The sequence below is a fragment of the Micropterus salmoides genome, unplaced genomic scaffold (assembly GCF_014851395.1).
Source record: "Micropterus salmoides isolate LMB-PRFRI ecotype aquatic unplaced genomic scaffold, ASM1485139v1 Ms_hic_scaffold_20, whole genome shotgun sequence".
NCBI classification, from domain to species: domain Eukaryota; kingdom Metazoa; phylum Chordata; class Actinopteri; order Centrarchiformes; family Centrarchidae; genus Micropterus; species Micropterus salmoides.
Genome location: NW_024041151.1, coordinates 12528888 through 12546594, shown reverse-complemented (window position 1 = coordinate 12546594; position 17707 = coordinate 12528888). Strand labels below are relative to the sequence as shown.

Genomic DNA, 17707 nt, shown 5'->3' with positions numbered 1-17707 from the left:
GGGCCGTGGTATGTTTAGGAGACAGAACTGTTCTGACATGCACAAGGAGTAGGGATGTGTAATGACTACCAGGTGTCTATGTTTGCAGTACCCCCATTGCTTTCTCTCTCTCTCTCTCTCTCTCTCACACGCACACACACACGCACACACACCAAGCTCCACATCAGAGTTAAATGAGCCCTTAAGAAGAGAGAAAATATCTGAGTAAAAACACTATTCTCACCTCTCTCCCCCTTGGTGCATGTTTTCCCATCTTCTTCCAGGAAATAGCCTTTCTCACACTCACACCTGTAGCTCCCCGCAGAATTGAGGCAGATCTGAGAGCATACGGTCGTGTTTTTGTCTGCACATTCGTCAATGTCTATGTTGCAGTGACAGGCAGACAAAAAGAAGGGACAGTAAAGCAAATTAAAGAAAAACAATGTCAATTGTGATTGTCAATTGTAGAGTGTATAAAAATCACTGCAGCATTAGGTGAAAAGATTCATTACATATTCCACATTTACAAGTGTAATTGACAATGTGATATATATATACATATAGCCTGAGAACCAGACAAGTTTCATTAGCTCTGGCGGTTAGGTCTGCCCAACCACCCATTCAGACAGATTTCAACCCGTCCTGATCCGATCTGCTTCTGCTGATAATGCCCCTTGAAAATCAGAAATGAACAGAAAGTTTCCAGACTAAATACGCATTTGCGAATGATGTTGGCGATACCTGGCAAATATACACATACTACAAATTTCATTCATTAATTTAACCTGTATGCACCATATACTTGGATTTACTCATTGCAATGTATCATTGCATTGCACTCATATGGGGGACTCAATATTGCAAAACGAGCAAAAGAATGCAGCGAAAGCAATTTTACACTCTGCTGCAGTTTATTCCATCTTAGTGAAGCAAAACTTTTAAGACTCTTTGCCAAGTTCAGTTTTCCCCAGACCAAGCTATTTTAGAGATTGTGTAAAGATGACTTCCTGTCCTGCAGAATTTCTGTAAAATAGACTATTTTCCTAAAAGGAAATATAATTATAATCTAGGAAATAATGCAGGTGTCTTCTAACTGACAGGAAAGACCAAACTACACTCTGGTACAAGTCACAGTGATGCATTGTAACATTTTAAGCTGGTATAAATCTGAGAATGTACAGTATCTACTTGTTTTTAAAGAAGAATTTTCTTAATGTGTTGTTGTACAAGGTCTTACCCATACAGTAGGGCTTCTCTCGGTTTCTGTGGCGCTCACGGTCGTAGCGGTAGCCTGGGTAACAGGTGCACACCACTCGACCAAAATGGTCAGTACACTGTTGCTCACAGGGGGCGCCAGCACACACATCATAGTCTGCAGAAATAAATGATACATTTCATCAGTGTGAATACATGAAAACCAAACAGGGAATCTCATCTCCTCATCTAATGTTTTTTCAATTCAAAACGGCAGCATGCCTTTCACGGGTTATTAAACATTCAGGGAGGTTGAAACAAGACAAAGTTTAGAGAGGCACATTAAAGGGCTAAAGACCTTATGGGACAGAACTCCAAAAAAATATCCAGATAGCCAATAAGTTTCCCCTACCTTCAGGAATGCACTGGCCCAACACAAACTTGAAGCCCTTGCAACATTTCTTTCTGTAAAATATCAAATGGACATGCATATAAGAAGACAAATCCAAAATACTTCAACAATCACATGATAGGTCTCATATTTCCATATAATGTGCATAATGTTTGACATTAATAAGGATCTGCAGAACTTGTTGTGATCCAGTAATTCTGTCTATTTTTATGTTGATGTGGGAAACATCTTCATGAAGATTAATGTGGCCAGACTACACACACACACACACACACACACAGCTGTCTGCAGGTCTCATTGCTGTGTCTGGCCTGCTGCTGCTTGTTTATTCATGTTTGATGACACTCCTGTGAATTACAGTTAAAAAAACCCCTTTGGATTGACTATGCAGTGTTTCCTATTTCTCTTTTCCCCTTCGAATACCTCAATGTTGACTAAATATTGAACTTCAATCTCACATCACTTTCTTTCCTGCTCACTTGTTTCCTCCTCCCTTTCCAATTCTCAAATTGTCCATTCTAATCCGCAGATCTGAACTCAGATTTTATGTAATTTTGTAGAGGCTGTGATTAATAGAATCACTCTTTATCCAAATATCTTACATGAGAAAACAACTTGATTATACAATGTGAAGAAACCAACTAATGAGGTTACCTTTAACATGTTCTTTGTTGCATCAATTCTGTCCACATCTGTGTAAGTTTTATTACACCATCTCCATGATAGGCTAACATATTGTTGCAATATTTTATCAGCACATCATCATGAGGTAATAATCATCCCTCCCTCACACTCAGCTCTATAGAAAAGTGCTACCAGGTGTTATTTTCAAACAGGTGATAAAAAAAATAATTACACTATGAAGTCATGGCAATATAGTGCAGTCAAACTCACTTTAAAAAGAGGGACTGAAAAAAGATTACTCTCTAATGCTTTACAGCTTTTATTCAGGAGCAGTTATGATGATACGGACATTCCTTTGGGCCTGTCTGGTAATTTCATATAATAAAAGCTCTCCCTCCTCTGCTCACCTGCATTCAAACACCATCCATCCATCGTCATTGTCAACCGCTTATCCTGCGTACAGGGTCGCGGGGGGCCTAGAGCCCATCCCAGCCGACACTGGGCAAAAGACAGGGTACACCCTGGACAGGTCGCCAGCAGGGCCACACACAGACAAACAACCACTCACACTCACACCTAAGGACAATTTGGGAGACACCACTTAACCTAGCCTGCATGTCTTTGGATGGTGGGAGGAAGCCAGAGCACACGGAGAGAACCCACACAGACACAGGGAGAACACGCAATCTCCACACAGAAAGGCCAGGGCAACCAGGGTTTGAACACACAACCTTCTTGCTGTGAGGCGACAGTGCTAACCACCGCACCAACGCGCGGCCCTGCATTCAAACACAATTGATGTAATTATTTATTTTATCAAACACAATTCATCTGCGGTCAACCAGGTTAGCCTTAAGAAAACAAGACTTAAACTAACAGCTCTGTGAGGCTGAGTGCCAACTTCAGCATGCTAACATGCTCACAGTGACAACGTTAACATGATGACCATATTCACCATCTTGGTTTAGTGTGTTAGCATGCTACCATTTGCTAAACTAAACTAAATAAAAGACTGGCTGATGCGAATGTAATTAGCTTTGTAGCCCTGATGATGCCGTGATTTGAAGTTGTGGCATCACCAAAGCTATTAATAAATCCTGAGGGGAACCTGAATGTGGGAAACAATTTTAATGCCAATCCAGACCAACATTGTCTGAACCCCTACACTTAACTCTTCACATTACACCTTCGGAGAAGTAAAGAGATGCACATGAAACATGAGGAAATCATTTGGGGGAGTTTTGTGGAAGAGAAAAGCAGAATATGTAATTTGAAGACAGTTAAAGTTCAGTTAGATTTCAGATTGATTCTTGAGATCTCACCCTTAAATGGCCCATTAAAGACTTGGAACAGCATACTAACACTAATAAGGGTATACTGTATCACTGTAATACATTTGAAACAAAAGATGGCTTAATTTCAACTTCTCATCTTATTATTAACTTACTAATTGCTACTTCCAATTTTATTTATGAATCAAATGATCGCTCAATAAAAATGTAACACTTTTTGCAATAACATCATTGCAGAAATATAATCCTGGTAGAACCAACTGAGTCTCCTCCACCTCATAGGCACAGGATATACACAGCAACCAAGTGCTTATTCAGTCACACAACTGAATATTTACTACCTAGAGAGGGGTCATAAGAACCTCCCTCACTGCACTTGAGGCTCCCACTGAAGAATATTAACCTGAATCTCATTTCAAGACTTGTGCTCACACACTGCAGGTGTGGTTATTGCAGAGGAGGAACAATGACCAATCAAGAGGCCCTCCATTAGGTGAGGGCAGGTCGTGTGCGTGTTTTCTGTGTTAGTGTTAGTGAGATTCATTGAGTGTGTTTGCAAGTGTTAATTGCAGGCTTACACTGTATGATTCTACACGTGAGGGGAGCTATGGGGAATCATTAAAGCACTTTGAAACACGTGTTTAGAAAAGTGCTTTTGAAAGTCAGATATTGACTCTGATGGAAAAAATTGATGTCCAATGTTGATTTGCACAGTTAAGTGACATACTGACTGAGGCACAGATTCTTGCATGCACTATAAACAGCCTGGGCACTTTAATTTCAAAGCTACATAAACTCTAATTAAGTAGTGGTTGTTGGTGTACATTTGTTTACAGGCAACTTAAGTATCAGAGGGATAATAATCAGTATAACCATCTCTAAACTATCATCAACAGGAAAGTGAAGGAAAAGCAGAGACGACACTTCTTAACATATTTCATCACTACCATTTCTTCTTCTATCGCCAAAAAAAACAGCTTTCTTAATCTGTTTATGCTAAAATGTTTCCACTTAAATCTTCCTCGCTAGAGTCGCTTTTTCAGCTAGCATTGTCTTCACTGTCAATAATCTCAACTGGCGTCAGAGACATTGCCAACAGCCAATCACCATTCTTGCGGTTCCTGGTGGTATCTCTGTAGTCGCAGAGATACCAAGCTCCAGCTGTAGCCTACTTTGTATGTTTAGTGTTAATTAGCAAATGTTAGCATGCTAACAAGCTAAAAAATATGGTTAACATGGTATAAATTACAAGTGTTAAACATCAACATGTTAGCCTTTGCAAGTATGCTGGCATGCACACCTTAACATTTAGCTCAAAACTCCACTGAGCTGTACAGCCTCACAGAGCTGCTAGCATGGCTGTAGCCTCTTAGTCTTGTTAATATGCTCTTTAGCATGTTTGTTATATATGTTTTATTTGGTGGTTTACTAGAGCTAGTTACTGGTACACCCTAATTGTTTAAACATGTAGGTTATCTATTAAGCACGCAATGTTTTTATTTTAGACAAAGGCAACTGTAAAATGTGATGAGTGATTTGTTTGACATTTCAGCATATGTTGTGGCGTTTTGGGTGGAAAGCAAATTGGGACACCCTGAGAGAGCTGATATGAGGATGGTTTCCTGTGAGACCGAATATTTTGTGTCTCAATAACATCCCCATTAGGACAGAAGGCACTTATAGTAAATAACCAGCTTAGCAAAATAACCAGGGTTAGTTTAACAATCATGACAAAACAAACATCTGTGTCCGTCTCCAGAAGATCAGGAAAGAGGCGACAGCATCCCATGGAAACTGGATCCATATCTGTGCTGAAGTTCATTTTTACTCAACTGTATCTTTATTAAATTATCATTCAGGGAAATGCTTATTAGCCCTATAATATTCGAACTTATTGTACTTTCTCTCATATCATTAAATAAACAGTGATAAAAGTGATATTGGGTTACTTTGCAGATTAAAGCCCTTTTCACAATTACAGTATTATCTGGCATTTTCCATTTATACAAATTGATTTAATTTAAAATTGTTCATTTCTTATGTTGTCCTTTTGATAACGTTTTATATTTTGACACTTGAGGTAGACACCCAGAATCAAGATGGTAATGATATGTCCTGTCTACAAGTTAAAACAACATGCCTAGTAAAGACTCTGGGTGATGGATCTAAGCTCAAGGTCAGTGCACTAAGGCAATAAAATAACCTCAAACCAAGTATGTGATTCATAGTCTGGGGGTCTGTCAGGTCTTTGACATGGAGGGTCTCAAGAGATAAACTGCTGATACATGAAAATAACATTCTCATCACATAACAGATGGGCAGCTATGTATTACTAACCATGTATAGTATACTGAAATGTTAATAGTCAGTATTAAACGTATTGTTTAGCTGACATTTTAGTTTTTACTGCTAGGTTTAAAGCGTTTTTGTCCAGTTAGACGAACGGTGCTATTGCCTACTTTAGAGAGGCTTTTGTCAAATGACATGTTGTGGCAATGTTTAAGGCTGCTCTAAACACACCTTTCCAGAAGTGTAAGTCACTTGGGGTAAAATAGTGATGTTTTCCCATGGTGAAGGCCAAGTTAACTCTTTAGGAAGTAACTATTTTTATAAATGCAGTGTACGTAAAGTGTCAGTGAACTACAGGATCTGCTAGAGCAGGGGATTGAAAAGGATATCATTCTTTCCAAACAGCTTTGTCTATATTTAAACAACTGTCTGAGTCAATATCTGGCATTGATTCCTAAAAAGCTGTTTAACAGTCCACCTCAGGTCTTCTCACACTATTTGAACAGCAGAAACAGCTCAGATCTAAATCACTCTCAATAGTGACACACTAGGGGACAGTCAAAGAGCATTATATGAATGTGTCTTTGTTGTTTTAGCATTCTATAAAATAACTACTATTAAAAAAATGTAAGCATGGGTAATTAGAGATGAAGCTCTTCATATTATTCAGCACACACAAAAAAGACCATGCTGAGTAATGACGCACAGGGCCCTTAGCTCCTTTCATAACAACAGCTATGAATACAATCCTGTGCAAGCTTGTTAGCTGCTCATGTACTTCATGCAAATTAGCAAACAAATTCAAAACACATGTGGATTTCATTCATATTCATGAGTGAGAGAACAAGGGGGGAATATATCCCAAATGCATTCACAACACTTTCTACAAGAATATCAATGAGCAGAGTTTGCAGAGTCACATGCACAGACACAATACCAGCTTGCCGACTGAGATTTTACTTCAGACGCAATACGCCGTGAGTCCTGCACTTGTTCAGAATGAGCAGGACATCACAGACAGTGTGATTGTTTTGACACCTGTGCCTTTTTTCATCGTTATTTCATTTTGCCAGTGATCCGTATCATTTTACAAGGGCCCCCTTGAAATCTAGACCAAGATTAGGCTGACCTCAGTTACCCGGCGTGAACCATAAGCACTCTAATTACCTTATAAACAGTGGACCTCCTCTGAACTCAATATGGTGGACTAGCGTGCCCTGACTTTGTCTTTTAATGAAACACAATAATTCACACCAACTCACAAGTGGAGGTCCGTCAAGGCAAAAAGCGCACAAGGATGAAGAAGACAAAGATGCATACAGGACATGCAGCTTCACATGAGGACCCCACTTCATCACATCCCAGCATGCTCTTCTCTCTAACAGGGATAACAATTACAAAACCAAAGGATATCACACACACAGCTGCGAGACAACACATGCAGTCTGCTCAGTGGAGGCTTATTTGTCTAGCATTGCTGCCAGTAATATACAATAACATGTCTGCATTCCACTCAAGAGAAGATGTTTGTCAAAGTCGAGAGGAGACAACTTGTACACTCACGCCAATTAGCCTGCTCATGCTGAATGGTGTGGATTAAGAGATACAAAAAAGCAACACTAATCAGTTATAAAGTTGATATATAAAAATATATCAGATATATACTTATATATCAGTTATAACAATGATCAATCATCAATGATTTTGGTAATATAATGATTTTTTAAATAAATGCATCAAATCTGGTTCCAGCAGACACAGCAGTTGTATCAGTGCACCTGAATGTTTTGAGAAACAAGCGATCTGAAGACGTCACCTTGAGCTTTGGAAAGTTGTGATTGGCATGTTTCACTGTTTTTATGACATTTTATAGACTATATAACTTATTGATTAATCCAAAACATTATTGACAGATTAACTGATAATGAAAATAATTGTTAGTTGCAGACATAGTTATTTTAGGTGCCCACATTTTATTGTTGAAGTGTTGCTAAGCTTGTAAATTTATTGCAAGGTGCCACATATCGCCGAGGGGCAGTGCACAGTAGCACAATGAGCCAGGAAAGTCTTATAGCTGAAGAAAAGGGAAGTGAAAATAAGGTTACCAGCAACGGTTGCTTGCAGTGTGAACATGACACAATAGATATTTACTTTATATATTAGCAGTTAAGACATCATTAACCATTAGAGAATGATGCAGAATGAGAATGTGCTACACTAGCCGCTAGTCGAGCATCAGGATGCGTGTTACATAGTGACGGAGATAGGTTGCGGAAGTTAAGGCTGGACTACAATTGAGTTGTTTTAAGGCAGTTCAGGAGCGATGTTTTCTGGGGGAGATGGGAACTCCCCTTGGGGTGGACTTTGGGCTTTTTTAATTTGGAACCATATTACATGCACAAAAAAGAAATATAACAAAATAAAGTAAAGGGGAAAGGCCAAAAAACACAACATGACCTCTTTAATATCTCCCAGCCTCATTAGACTTAGACTCAGAAAGAAGAAGCTGCATTTCCCCCCCCGGAAAATCATACCCTCTACAAGATGATATTATTGACATCCTGTTTACACTGCCAAGCATTTGATATGCATCTTAGTCAACTATTTTGCAAAACCTGCAACCCATTCAGCCTGTTTGCACAAAACCATCTGTTAAATCAGACGTGTCCTCATCAACAATAACTCTGCCCAAATTCTTTTTCAGTCTTCTGTCTGGACTGCAGCAGTTTCCTCCAGCCCCCAGCTGATCCAGATGTAGTCTCCCTCTCTTTTTAGCTGCTAATTTCAAATCCAAAAATCTGGCACTGGCATTCTAGACTACACAGCAATCCACAAAAAACGGTTCATTTTCATATACTTAGACTTCTGTTCTCTCCACCAACAGGGTCAATACTCCACTCACTCTGAGCTCTTCACAGCAGGATCGCACATTATCTTCCGTTGTGGACTCAAAGTCAAATTATCAAGCACTACTATCATACGTCACCTTACAAGTATCACACTCAAGCTGTCAAAAAAAGACTACTTTCCAAATGTTTAAAAAATAGATCTGAAGTGACTGATTACAATCAGTGTAATTAACAGTGGTTAAGTGTTAATTTATTGGTTAAGGGTTAAGTTACAGAGTAAAAATTGTTTCTCAAAGATACATAAGATTGATGTTCTAGTTTAATCCTTATCTTGAAACCTAGAGCTGAGAGAATGATTGCCTGTTATGTTTTAAAAAGAGTAACTTTTCTGGTAAGTTAGGGGTCAGGAAAACACACAATGGACAATGACTCAAAGGATAATCACAGGTATTATGAGTACAAATGTTAGGCATGTGACCTTTGCTGTTGAAAGGAATGCTTCATGTTTAGAAATGTAGAGTGGCACTTAATTACAAATTTTTCTTTGTAAAGTAAATCTGAGTGGATCCAGTTGTTGGTGTTACTTGCAGCATTCTCTAGGGGCAGCAAAAACATTTTACTATTTACAGGCATCAGCACACTCAAATGAATGGGCCAGTCAATTCATAGATGTTATTGGTTGTTCAATGGAAATGAATAAATATCTGTACTTTAAAGAAGGTGAACAGAGAGTAGGAAAAAACGTTAGTGGATTCTGTCAGTGCTAAAATAAAAGTATGCTCTCTTCTCTCTCTTTACTCTTCTTTGAGCCGAGACCAATCAAATGTGTGCTCTAATGTTTGACCCTTACACTTGATTTCCATTTTTATGGCAAAGTTACAGATTAGCAGCCATTAATGCTGTTGTGTGTGCTCCAGGCAGTAGTCAAGACTGCCTAAACCGAGACCAGAGTTTATCGAGACCGAGACAAGACCAAGACTTTTAGGGGCTGAGACAAGTCGAGACCAAGACAGAGGGAGGGCAAAACCGAGTCAAGACCAAGACCAGTTTCCCACATTACATGACACACAATAAAATGTGGAACGAGATCATAGGTACTTCTCAAATTGAGAAGTATATGGTCAGACCTAACACTTGATGCCAAACAGTGGATCACTTCACAAATCTGAGGTAGAGCATTCAAAACTATTATGATAAAAAGAAATTTCAACAACAATGAACAAGTTAAATTAAGTAATTTTTTTCTGTCCCTTTTCCTTAACAAATAGAAAAACAAATAGCTAAATGTTATTACGAAGATTTTGCTGACATATCTTCCTGCTCCCAGACAGCCACATCTTCTCCTGTCTTCCATTTACTTTCTTGGGGTGCGTGTGAAGGGGGGCGGAGAGGGGTGACAGCCGTTAACGGTAACAATACATTTTTAATTAAGGTTATTGGTTACATTTGAAGCAATACGTTTTACCTCCAATCAAAGTTAGGTGGTGTTAACAAATAAATCTGACAATGCAAAAACTATTTATTGATATTCTTTATGTTATGGTCCAGAGTCGTCTATGTTTGAGACAAATGTGAATATTTCCTGGCCCAAAATCTTGACAGGTGGTCAGACAAACAGGACATTTATAGATGTTAACGTGAGCTCTGAGAACTTGTGATGGGAATTTTTCACTATTTTCCAGATCAAACGAGTAATCAAATAATCTTCATGTAGTTAGTTATAACTTATTTATTATATTATTATTATACCTTCAGTCTTATTTTCCATGAAATTATCATGTATCTAAAATGTTGTAACTTAAGCTGGCACGTTAAACCCACTCCAATCAAAATATGTTCATGACTTCTGACTGATGAATATGACCAAATTAGTAAGGAACCAAAGTGTGAGAGTGAAACTTTAGATTCAACAAAGGGATATCTCCTATTCTTTTAGTCATAGTGGATTTCTCATTCCATGACTTGTATGCGCTACTACTGAAACACAATAAAAAAGGAAGACATTCACAGGATATTTAATATTGTGTGTTTAAATTATGTCACTTTCATATAAACCCTCTCAGTAACACATAGAAACACATGCAGACTAACACAGGCTCACTAACACACACAGACACACACACAGATAAAAACACATGACCCCCTCTCTGCAACTATAGGTTCACCAAAGTGCAATATAAACAAATGAACAAAGGTTTGCACTGAAAGCCTTGGTTTGGATGTTTGTTGCTGGAGATTCACATTATATAATTTAGCAATAAAACTCCATCATGTCAAAATGTGTCCTATTACTGTAGGCACACACTGGTCATTATGACAAACAGAAAGATAAGCAATACATTAGCTATCCAGATCTAGACAAAACTAAAGCATATTAAGAGGGACTCTTACTCTTGCCAGAGACATATCTCACAACACAACCCCCAAGGAGAACAGGTTTATAGGAAAACATAAAAAAAGCACAGAGAGTACGCCTTCAGAATGTCTCGATACCTCTGTGTTTTCCAAACCAAACTGAAAAAAAACACTCTTGTAAAGGTCACTTATATGCTAAAAATACTACACTCGGAAAAAGAAGGAATTAGACATCAGCTGTAGACAATATATAATATATTAATTTTCTCTATAATGGCAGACTTTTAGTCATGATTCTTAACATACTAACATGCCTCTATCTAATGTGTTGCTGTTACTTCAGCTATGTTTCTCATTATTGTTAGCAATTAAAATGTAATTACAGATGATTGTTTGGAGATGCTATAAAAGGTAAACGATGTCAGAGAAATCTGTTTTTACACAAGCTGATATCTGCCTGTTGGAGGAAGGCCAAAGCACTCAGCAGTATAACTTAGTGTGAAGACTAAAAGGACATTTCACAGACTAAGGGCTCCAACAACAACTCAGCTGTTTAAGAACTTCATGCAAGCACCGAAATTTATGAGAATGGTGAAATGGACTAGTTGTTACTGGCACAATACCTCTACAACACAAATAAAATGTGTTTAATATTTAACAGTATCTGGTGTTGCACAAAGATAACACCAGATAGAATATTCAAATAAAGACAGCGTCGGTCACGACATTATGGGAACGCCTCTGGGCGTGGCAGGGCTGAACTATGAATGAAACTACTCCAATCCTATTGGTGTTGCTAGAACGGTAGCGTGTGACGGCGTAACTGGAGGCGTCACAGGACACATTAGCTTTTTTCTATTCAGCATGATATCTCCGAGGGCGTCGGGACAGCTGAGGCCTTTTTCTGGTCCTCGTCTGCTGACTCCGCCTCCTTTCTTCCCCCGTTCGGGGGCCCGTTTCTTGGCTTCTCCCGCCCGAGGTATGAGGAGAGGCTTGCACAGTCTGATTCTGAGGAGCTAGACGTGCTTAGCATCATGGAGGATGACTTCCGGGAGCCAGGCCTACGTCATCAGTCCGCGCCCAGCTATTAGAGGCGGGGCAGGAGCCGCGGGCCGGCAGTAACCTCAATGAGCTTTTCTGCAGCCCGAGCGCCACCCCCGCGTCGATCCTCGCCATTCTTCCTGATTTACACAATGAGTTGTGTAAATCGTGGAACAGAACAAAAAAAAAGAAAAAACAAAAGAGCTGCTCTGCACGGCTGACTGCGTCCCCTCTGCTGGACTACAGCAGCGTGACAGAAACTAAGCAGCACGGTTTTGGAACGATGCCTCAGGTGGAGGAAGCGCTCGCGAGCTATCTTTCTCCCACCCTCGCTTCATTCCTTCAGACGCCGGCGCTCCCCACCAAGCCGTGTCGGACGACATCCGCTTTGGTGGGCAAGGCCTACATGGCAGCTCATCTCTCTTCAGCCCTCGTCTAGCTCCTACGGCCGGAGCCAGAAGCGAAGCGTCGCTTCCCGTAGTCCCTCTCAACAAACCTGGGATGCAAGGCGACGCTCTCAGCCCCCGTCATTCAGTCTCGGCGGGCCTGAGGTTTCGAGTAGGGGGGACCACCCCCCCCCCCGAGAGAGACTGACCGAGTTCCCCATCCCTCGTGGCGGCTCAGGCAACAGGCTCTGTTTTCCCGCCGTCTTCACACTCGGGACATGCTAGCCGCCAGCGAGCTCTCACCAGTCTGCCCGCCTCGAGGGTTTGCAGCTGGAAAACGATCGGGCTCACACAGCGTGGGTCGCCGGCGAGTTTTCCCTGAAGCAGACCTGCTGTCGAGACAGGGGGTGAGGCCCGGGGAATGGAGACTCCACCCTGAGGTGGTGGAGTTATTAGGCGAAAAGTTCGGCCCCATAGACGTGGACTTAATTGCGTCTCGAGAGACTACGCACTGTCCGCTGTGGTTCTCCCTCTCGCCCCCAGCACCGCTAGGGCTGGATGCCATGGTGCAGACGTGGCCGAGGCTGTCTGTATGCTCTTCCCCCAGTTGCTCAGCCCCAGGGGGTTCTGGAGGGGGTCCGTCACGACGGTGTCAGCCTACTGTCAGTAGCCCCGTGTCTGGCCGGCCCGAGTGTGGTTTTCGGACATAATATCGCTCCTAGAGGGCCTGCCCTGGCAGGTCCCTCTGAGGAGAGACCTGCTGTCCCAGGCAGAGGACCGGGCCTTTCACCCGCACCCCGTCCTGTAGCAGCTATGGGTCTGGCCCCTGGTGGGGCGCAGTTCCTAGAGGCAGGCCTGACGACAGGAGCAGTCGAGATGCTGCTCAGCTCCAGATCCCCGTCCACGAGAAGGATGTACGGCCTAAGTGGAATGTGTTAAACACATCTAAACACATCAGCAACTGGATCGTTCAGACTATTTCCCTGGCCTATCAGGTGCGCGATTTGCCTTCACCTATGGTCGTAAGGGCGCACTCTACTCGAGGCATGGCGGCTTCTAGGGCCCTCCTCTCAGGGGCATCGCTCCAGGATTTGTGTGACGCGGCTGGCTGGGCCACCCCTCACACTTTCATCCGGTTTTACAGTCTGGACCTTCCTTCTGCACCCGGCACCCGTGCGCTCTCCTCCTAGTCGTGACATCAGGTTCTGCACGCTGGGGGCAGGCAGGGTTTTGGCGCGGCCTAAGTGGGTATCTCGTTCCCATAGTGTCATCACCGATGCAGTTCGAGTTAGTATGTAACCCTTGTTCCCCGAGAAGGGAACGAGACACTGCGTCGGTCCGCCACACCTCACCCTGCCTGGAGTGCCTTGCTTCATAGAAAAGGGCTAATGTGTCCTGTGTGCCGGCGTGCTTATATACGCCTCCGGTTACGCCGTCACACGCTACCGTTCTAGCAACACCAATAGGATTGGAGTAGTTTCATTCATAGTTCAGCCCTGCCATGCCAAGAGGCGTTCCCATAGTGTCATCACCGACGCAGTGTCTCGTTCCCCTTCTCGGGGAACAAGGGTTACATACGTAACCCGAGACGTTTCCTACCGACACACACCTTACAACATGGTTCACATGCACCTTAGAATTTCTAAACCAGTTGCTACTAGAGGATTCACTCGAAAAACTGGGTGTTTGCAAGCTGCATTAATATATTTTTTGCCAATAAGAGACAGAAGAACCACACAGCCCAGATTTGGCTACCACTGAAGAAAACAATAGCTATCTTCCACATCCAGCAGACACAAAGCGACATCAACTCATTGGAATCTATAAAACCAAAACTGTGACCTTAATGAGCCAAAAAGAGCTGCCCATGCAACAATTTCTCTGTGGGTTATTTGCTAAAAGCAACCCCTTTCACATTACATCTGACTGACACACTAAAAACAGAGTTAACCACACCATGCCCTAGTCACGAATCCTCTACTTACTGGATGGCCTAACTCTGCTGAAGTCCTGAGCGTCCAAGGCGGCAGTACTAAAAACTAAATGCTGCTAAACAGACAGAAATAGTATCTAATTGATATGATAGCCTGGGAAACAAAATACTAATGCACATCTAGACGATAATGTGGTAAATGAAAAGCAGGGAAGAAGCCACAAACAGAACAACTGGAAGGGAAAATAATGTTATAGAGGCATGGTATTACAAAAAGAAAGACAGGTCAGATTAGGACACAGGATATAACTTCTTCTGCAAAGTAAAAACAATTTAGTTAGTGACAAATATCCTCTTGAATAAAATCCTGTCTCTTACATTTAAAATGAATTGCTATCTGCAATGCTGTTTCTGTCTCTATCAAGGGTGAGTGCATATATGTGTCTCCCCAGAGAAATAATGGCGCCCCACTTGATGACTAACATGGTACATTAACATAACCTATTGGTTAATGACTGTTTGAACTCAGTGTTCAGGGCCGTGACAGTCACACAGCTTTGGTAACATACCTCTTGGTAAGGCCCCTCATTTAAAACAAACCAGCAGTCTGGATTGAAAATTGTGCAAATGCTTCGCTCAATTTAATGTCACAAATTCACAACTCTGCTTTTAATTCTTGCCCTTTTGTTTTCATTTTCTCTCTTGTGACACAATTGTGAAAGGAAGGCCTTGTAAATGTGGAAAAAAAAACTAAGTGGAAGAATATGCTGTCAGATCATGTAGCAACAGAATACAGTTACAAGTTAAAGGAAACTGTTGCTGCTAGTTATACACAAGTCTTTTATCAAGGTTACTATAGTCTATTAAAGGAATATTTCAACATTTTGAGAACTCAAAAAGATCATGAGAAGACTGATACCACTCTTATTTTTACAGCACGTACAGTGGGTACGGAAAGTATTCAGACCCTTTAAATTTTTCACTCTTTGTTTCATTGCAGCCATTTTCCAAAAATCAAAAAAGTTCATTTTATTTCTCAGTAATGTACACTCAGCACCCCATCTTGACAGAAAAAAACAGAAATGTAGAAATTTTTGCAAATTTATTAAAAAAGAAAAACTGAAATATCACATGGTCATAAGTATTCAGACCCTCTGCTCAGTATTTAGTAGAAGCACCCTTTTGATCTAATACAGCCATGAGTCGTTTTGGGAAAGATGCAACAAGTTTTTCACATCTGGATTTGGGTATCCTCTGCCATCCCTCCTTGCAGATCCTCTCCAGTTCTGTCAGGTTGGATGGTAAACGTTGGTGGACAGCCATTTTCAGGTCTCTCCAGAGATGCTCAATTGGGTTTAAGTCAGGGCTCTGGCTGGGCCATTCAAGAACAGCCACGGAGTTGTTGTGAAGCCACTCCTTCGTTATTTTAGCGGTGCGCTTAGGGTCATTGTCTTGTTGGAAGGTAAACCTTCGGCCCAGTCTGAGGTCCAGAGCACTCTGGAAAAGGTTTTCGTCCAGGATATCCCTGTACTTGGCCGCATTCATCTTTCCCTCGATTGCAACCAGTCGTCCTGTCCCTGCAGCTGGAAAACACCCCCACAGCATGATGCTGCCACCACCATGCTTCACTGTTGAGACTGTATTGGACAGGTGATGAGCAGTGCCTGGTGTTCTCCACACATACCGCTTAGAATTAAGGCCAAAAAGTTCTATCTTGGTCTCATCAGACCAGAGGATCTTATTTATCACCATCTTGGAGTCCTTCAGGTGTTTTTTAGCAAACTCCATGCGGGCTTTCATGTGTCTTGCACTGAGGAGAGGCTTCCGTCGGGCCACTCTGCCATAAAGCCCCGACTGGTGGATTGCTACAGTGATGGTTGACTTACTACAACTTTCTCCCATCTCCCGACTGCATCTCTGGAGCTCAGCCACAGTGACCTTTGGGTTCTTCTTTACCTCTCTCACCAAGGCTCTTCTCCCCCGATAGCTCAGTTTGGCCGGACGGCCAGCTCTAGAAAGGGTTCTGGTCGTCCCAAACGTCTTCCATTTGAGGATTATGGAGGCCACTGTGCTCTTAGGAACCTTAAGTGCAGCAGAAATTTTTTTGTAACCTTGGCCAGATCTGTGCCTTGCCACAATTCTGTCTCTGAGCTCTTCAGGCAGTTCCTTTGACCTCATGATTCTCATTTGCTCTGACATGCACTGTGAGCTGTAAGGTCTTATATAGACAGGTGTGTGGCTTTCCTAATCAAGTCCAATCAGTATAATCAAACACAGCTGGACTCAAATGAAGGTGTAGGACCATCTCAAGGATGATCAGAAGAAATAGACAGCACCTGAGTTAAATATGAGTGTCACGGCAAAGGGTCTGAATACTTATGACCATGTGATATTTCAGTTTTTCTTTTTTAATAAATTTGCAAAAATTTCTACATTTCTGTTTTTTTCTGTCAAGATGGGGTGCTGAGTGTACATTACTGAGAAATAAAATGAACTTTTTTGATTTTTGGAAAATGGCTGCAATGAAACAAAGAGTGAAAAATTTAAAGGGGTCTGAATACTTTCCGTACCCACTGTATGTACAATATGAAGCTACATCCAGCAGCCGCTTAGCTTAGGTTAGCATTAAGACTGAAAAAATTGGGAACAACTAACCTGGCTATGTCCAAAGTTAACAAAATCGGTCTATTAGTGTCTCTACAACTCACAAACTAACACATAATATCTTATTTGTTTGATGGGTTTTCTATGTTTTGTGTAACATTTGGACAGAACCAAACTAGCTTTCTCCAGTTTTTATGCTAAGCCACACTAATTGCCACCCAGCTCCAGCTTCATATTTAACGTACATCTGTGAGAGGGGTATCAATCTTTTAATCTATCTCTTGGCAAACAAAGCAAATAAGTGTATTTACCAAAAATGCACAACTATTTCTTTAGAACAGCTGCTCCAGAAAAAAAATCATATTATAAAAATATATGAATTATGTTCTGTTCAAAAAGCCTCTCACAGTGACTGCATGTACCAGTGTGGCTTGGGTCTGAGGTTCACAACAGTGAGCTCACACTAACAGCCCAAATCAAAAACAGAAAACAAGTGTTTCTCCCTGGCTGACCAATATGTAGCCATATAGAGAACGAAATCCTGTTATAATACATGGCAACTGAACAATGGCTACTTTTTATGTGGCTGAAAAAGGCTACTTGCAAGAAAGACTGCTTGCCATTTAGCTCTGCTATCTATCTGCTGTTAGCAGCTACACTGGCAATGTACAGCACTCCTGCTGTGTTGGCAAGTACAACAAAACCATCAGTTTTTCAATGAGACTCACTGCAGCAAAGCACTTCATGTT

At 41.5% G+C, this 17707-nt stretch overlaps 1 protein-coding gene across 2 annotated transcripts in view; it reads right to left on the bottom strand.

Moving 5' to 3' along the window:
- ccbe1 (collagen and calcium binding EGF domains 1) overlaps nucleotides 1-17707 on the bottom strand; it is a 41765-nt gene that overhangs the window by 9769 nt on the left and 14289 nt on the right. For both annotated transcript variants that reach the window (XM_038734586.1, XM_038734585.1), the window contains exons 3-5: nucleotides 1586-1638; nucleotides 1217-1351; nucleotides 224-361 (exon numbers count right to left, since the gene is read on the bottom strand). In XM_038734586.1, the coding sequence (XP_038590514.1) occupies nucleotides 224-361; nucleotides 1217-1351; nucleotides 1586-1638 (326 nt within the window). The remainder of the gene's footprint in view (nucleotides 1-223; nucleotides 362-1216; nucleotides 1352-1585; nucleotides 1639-17707) is intronic.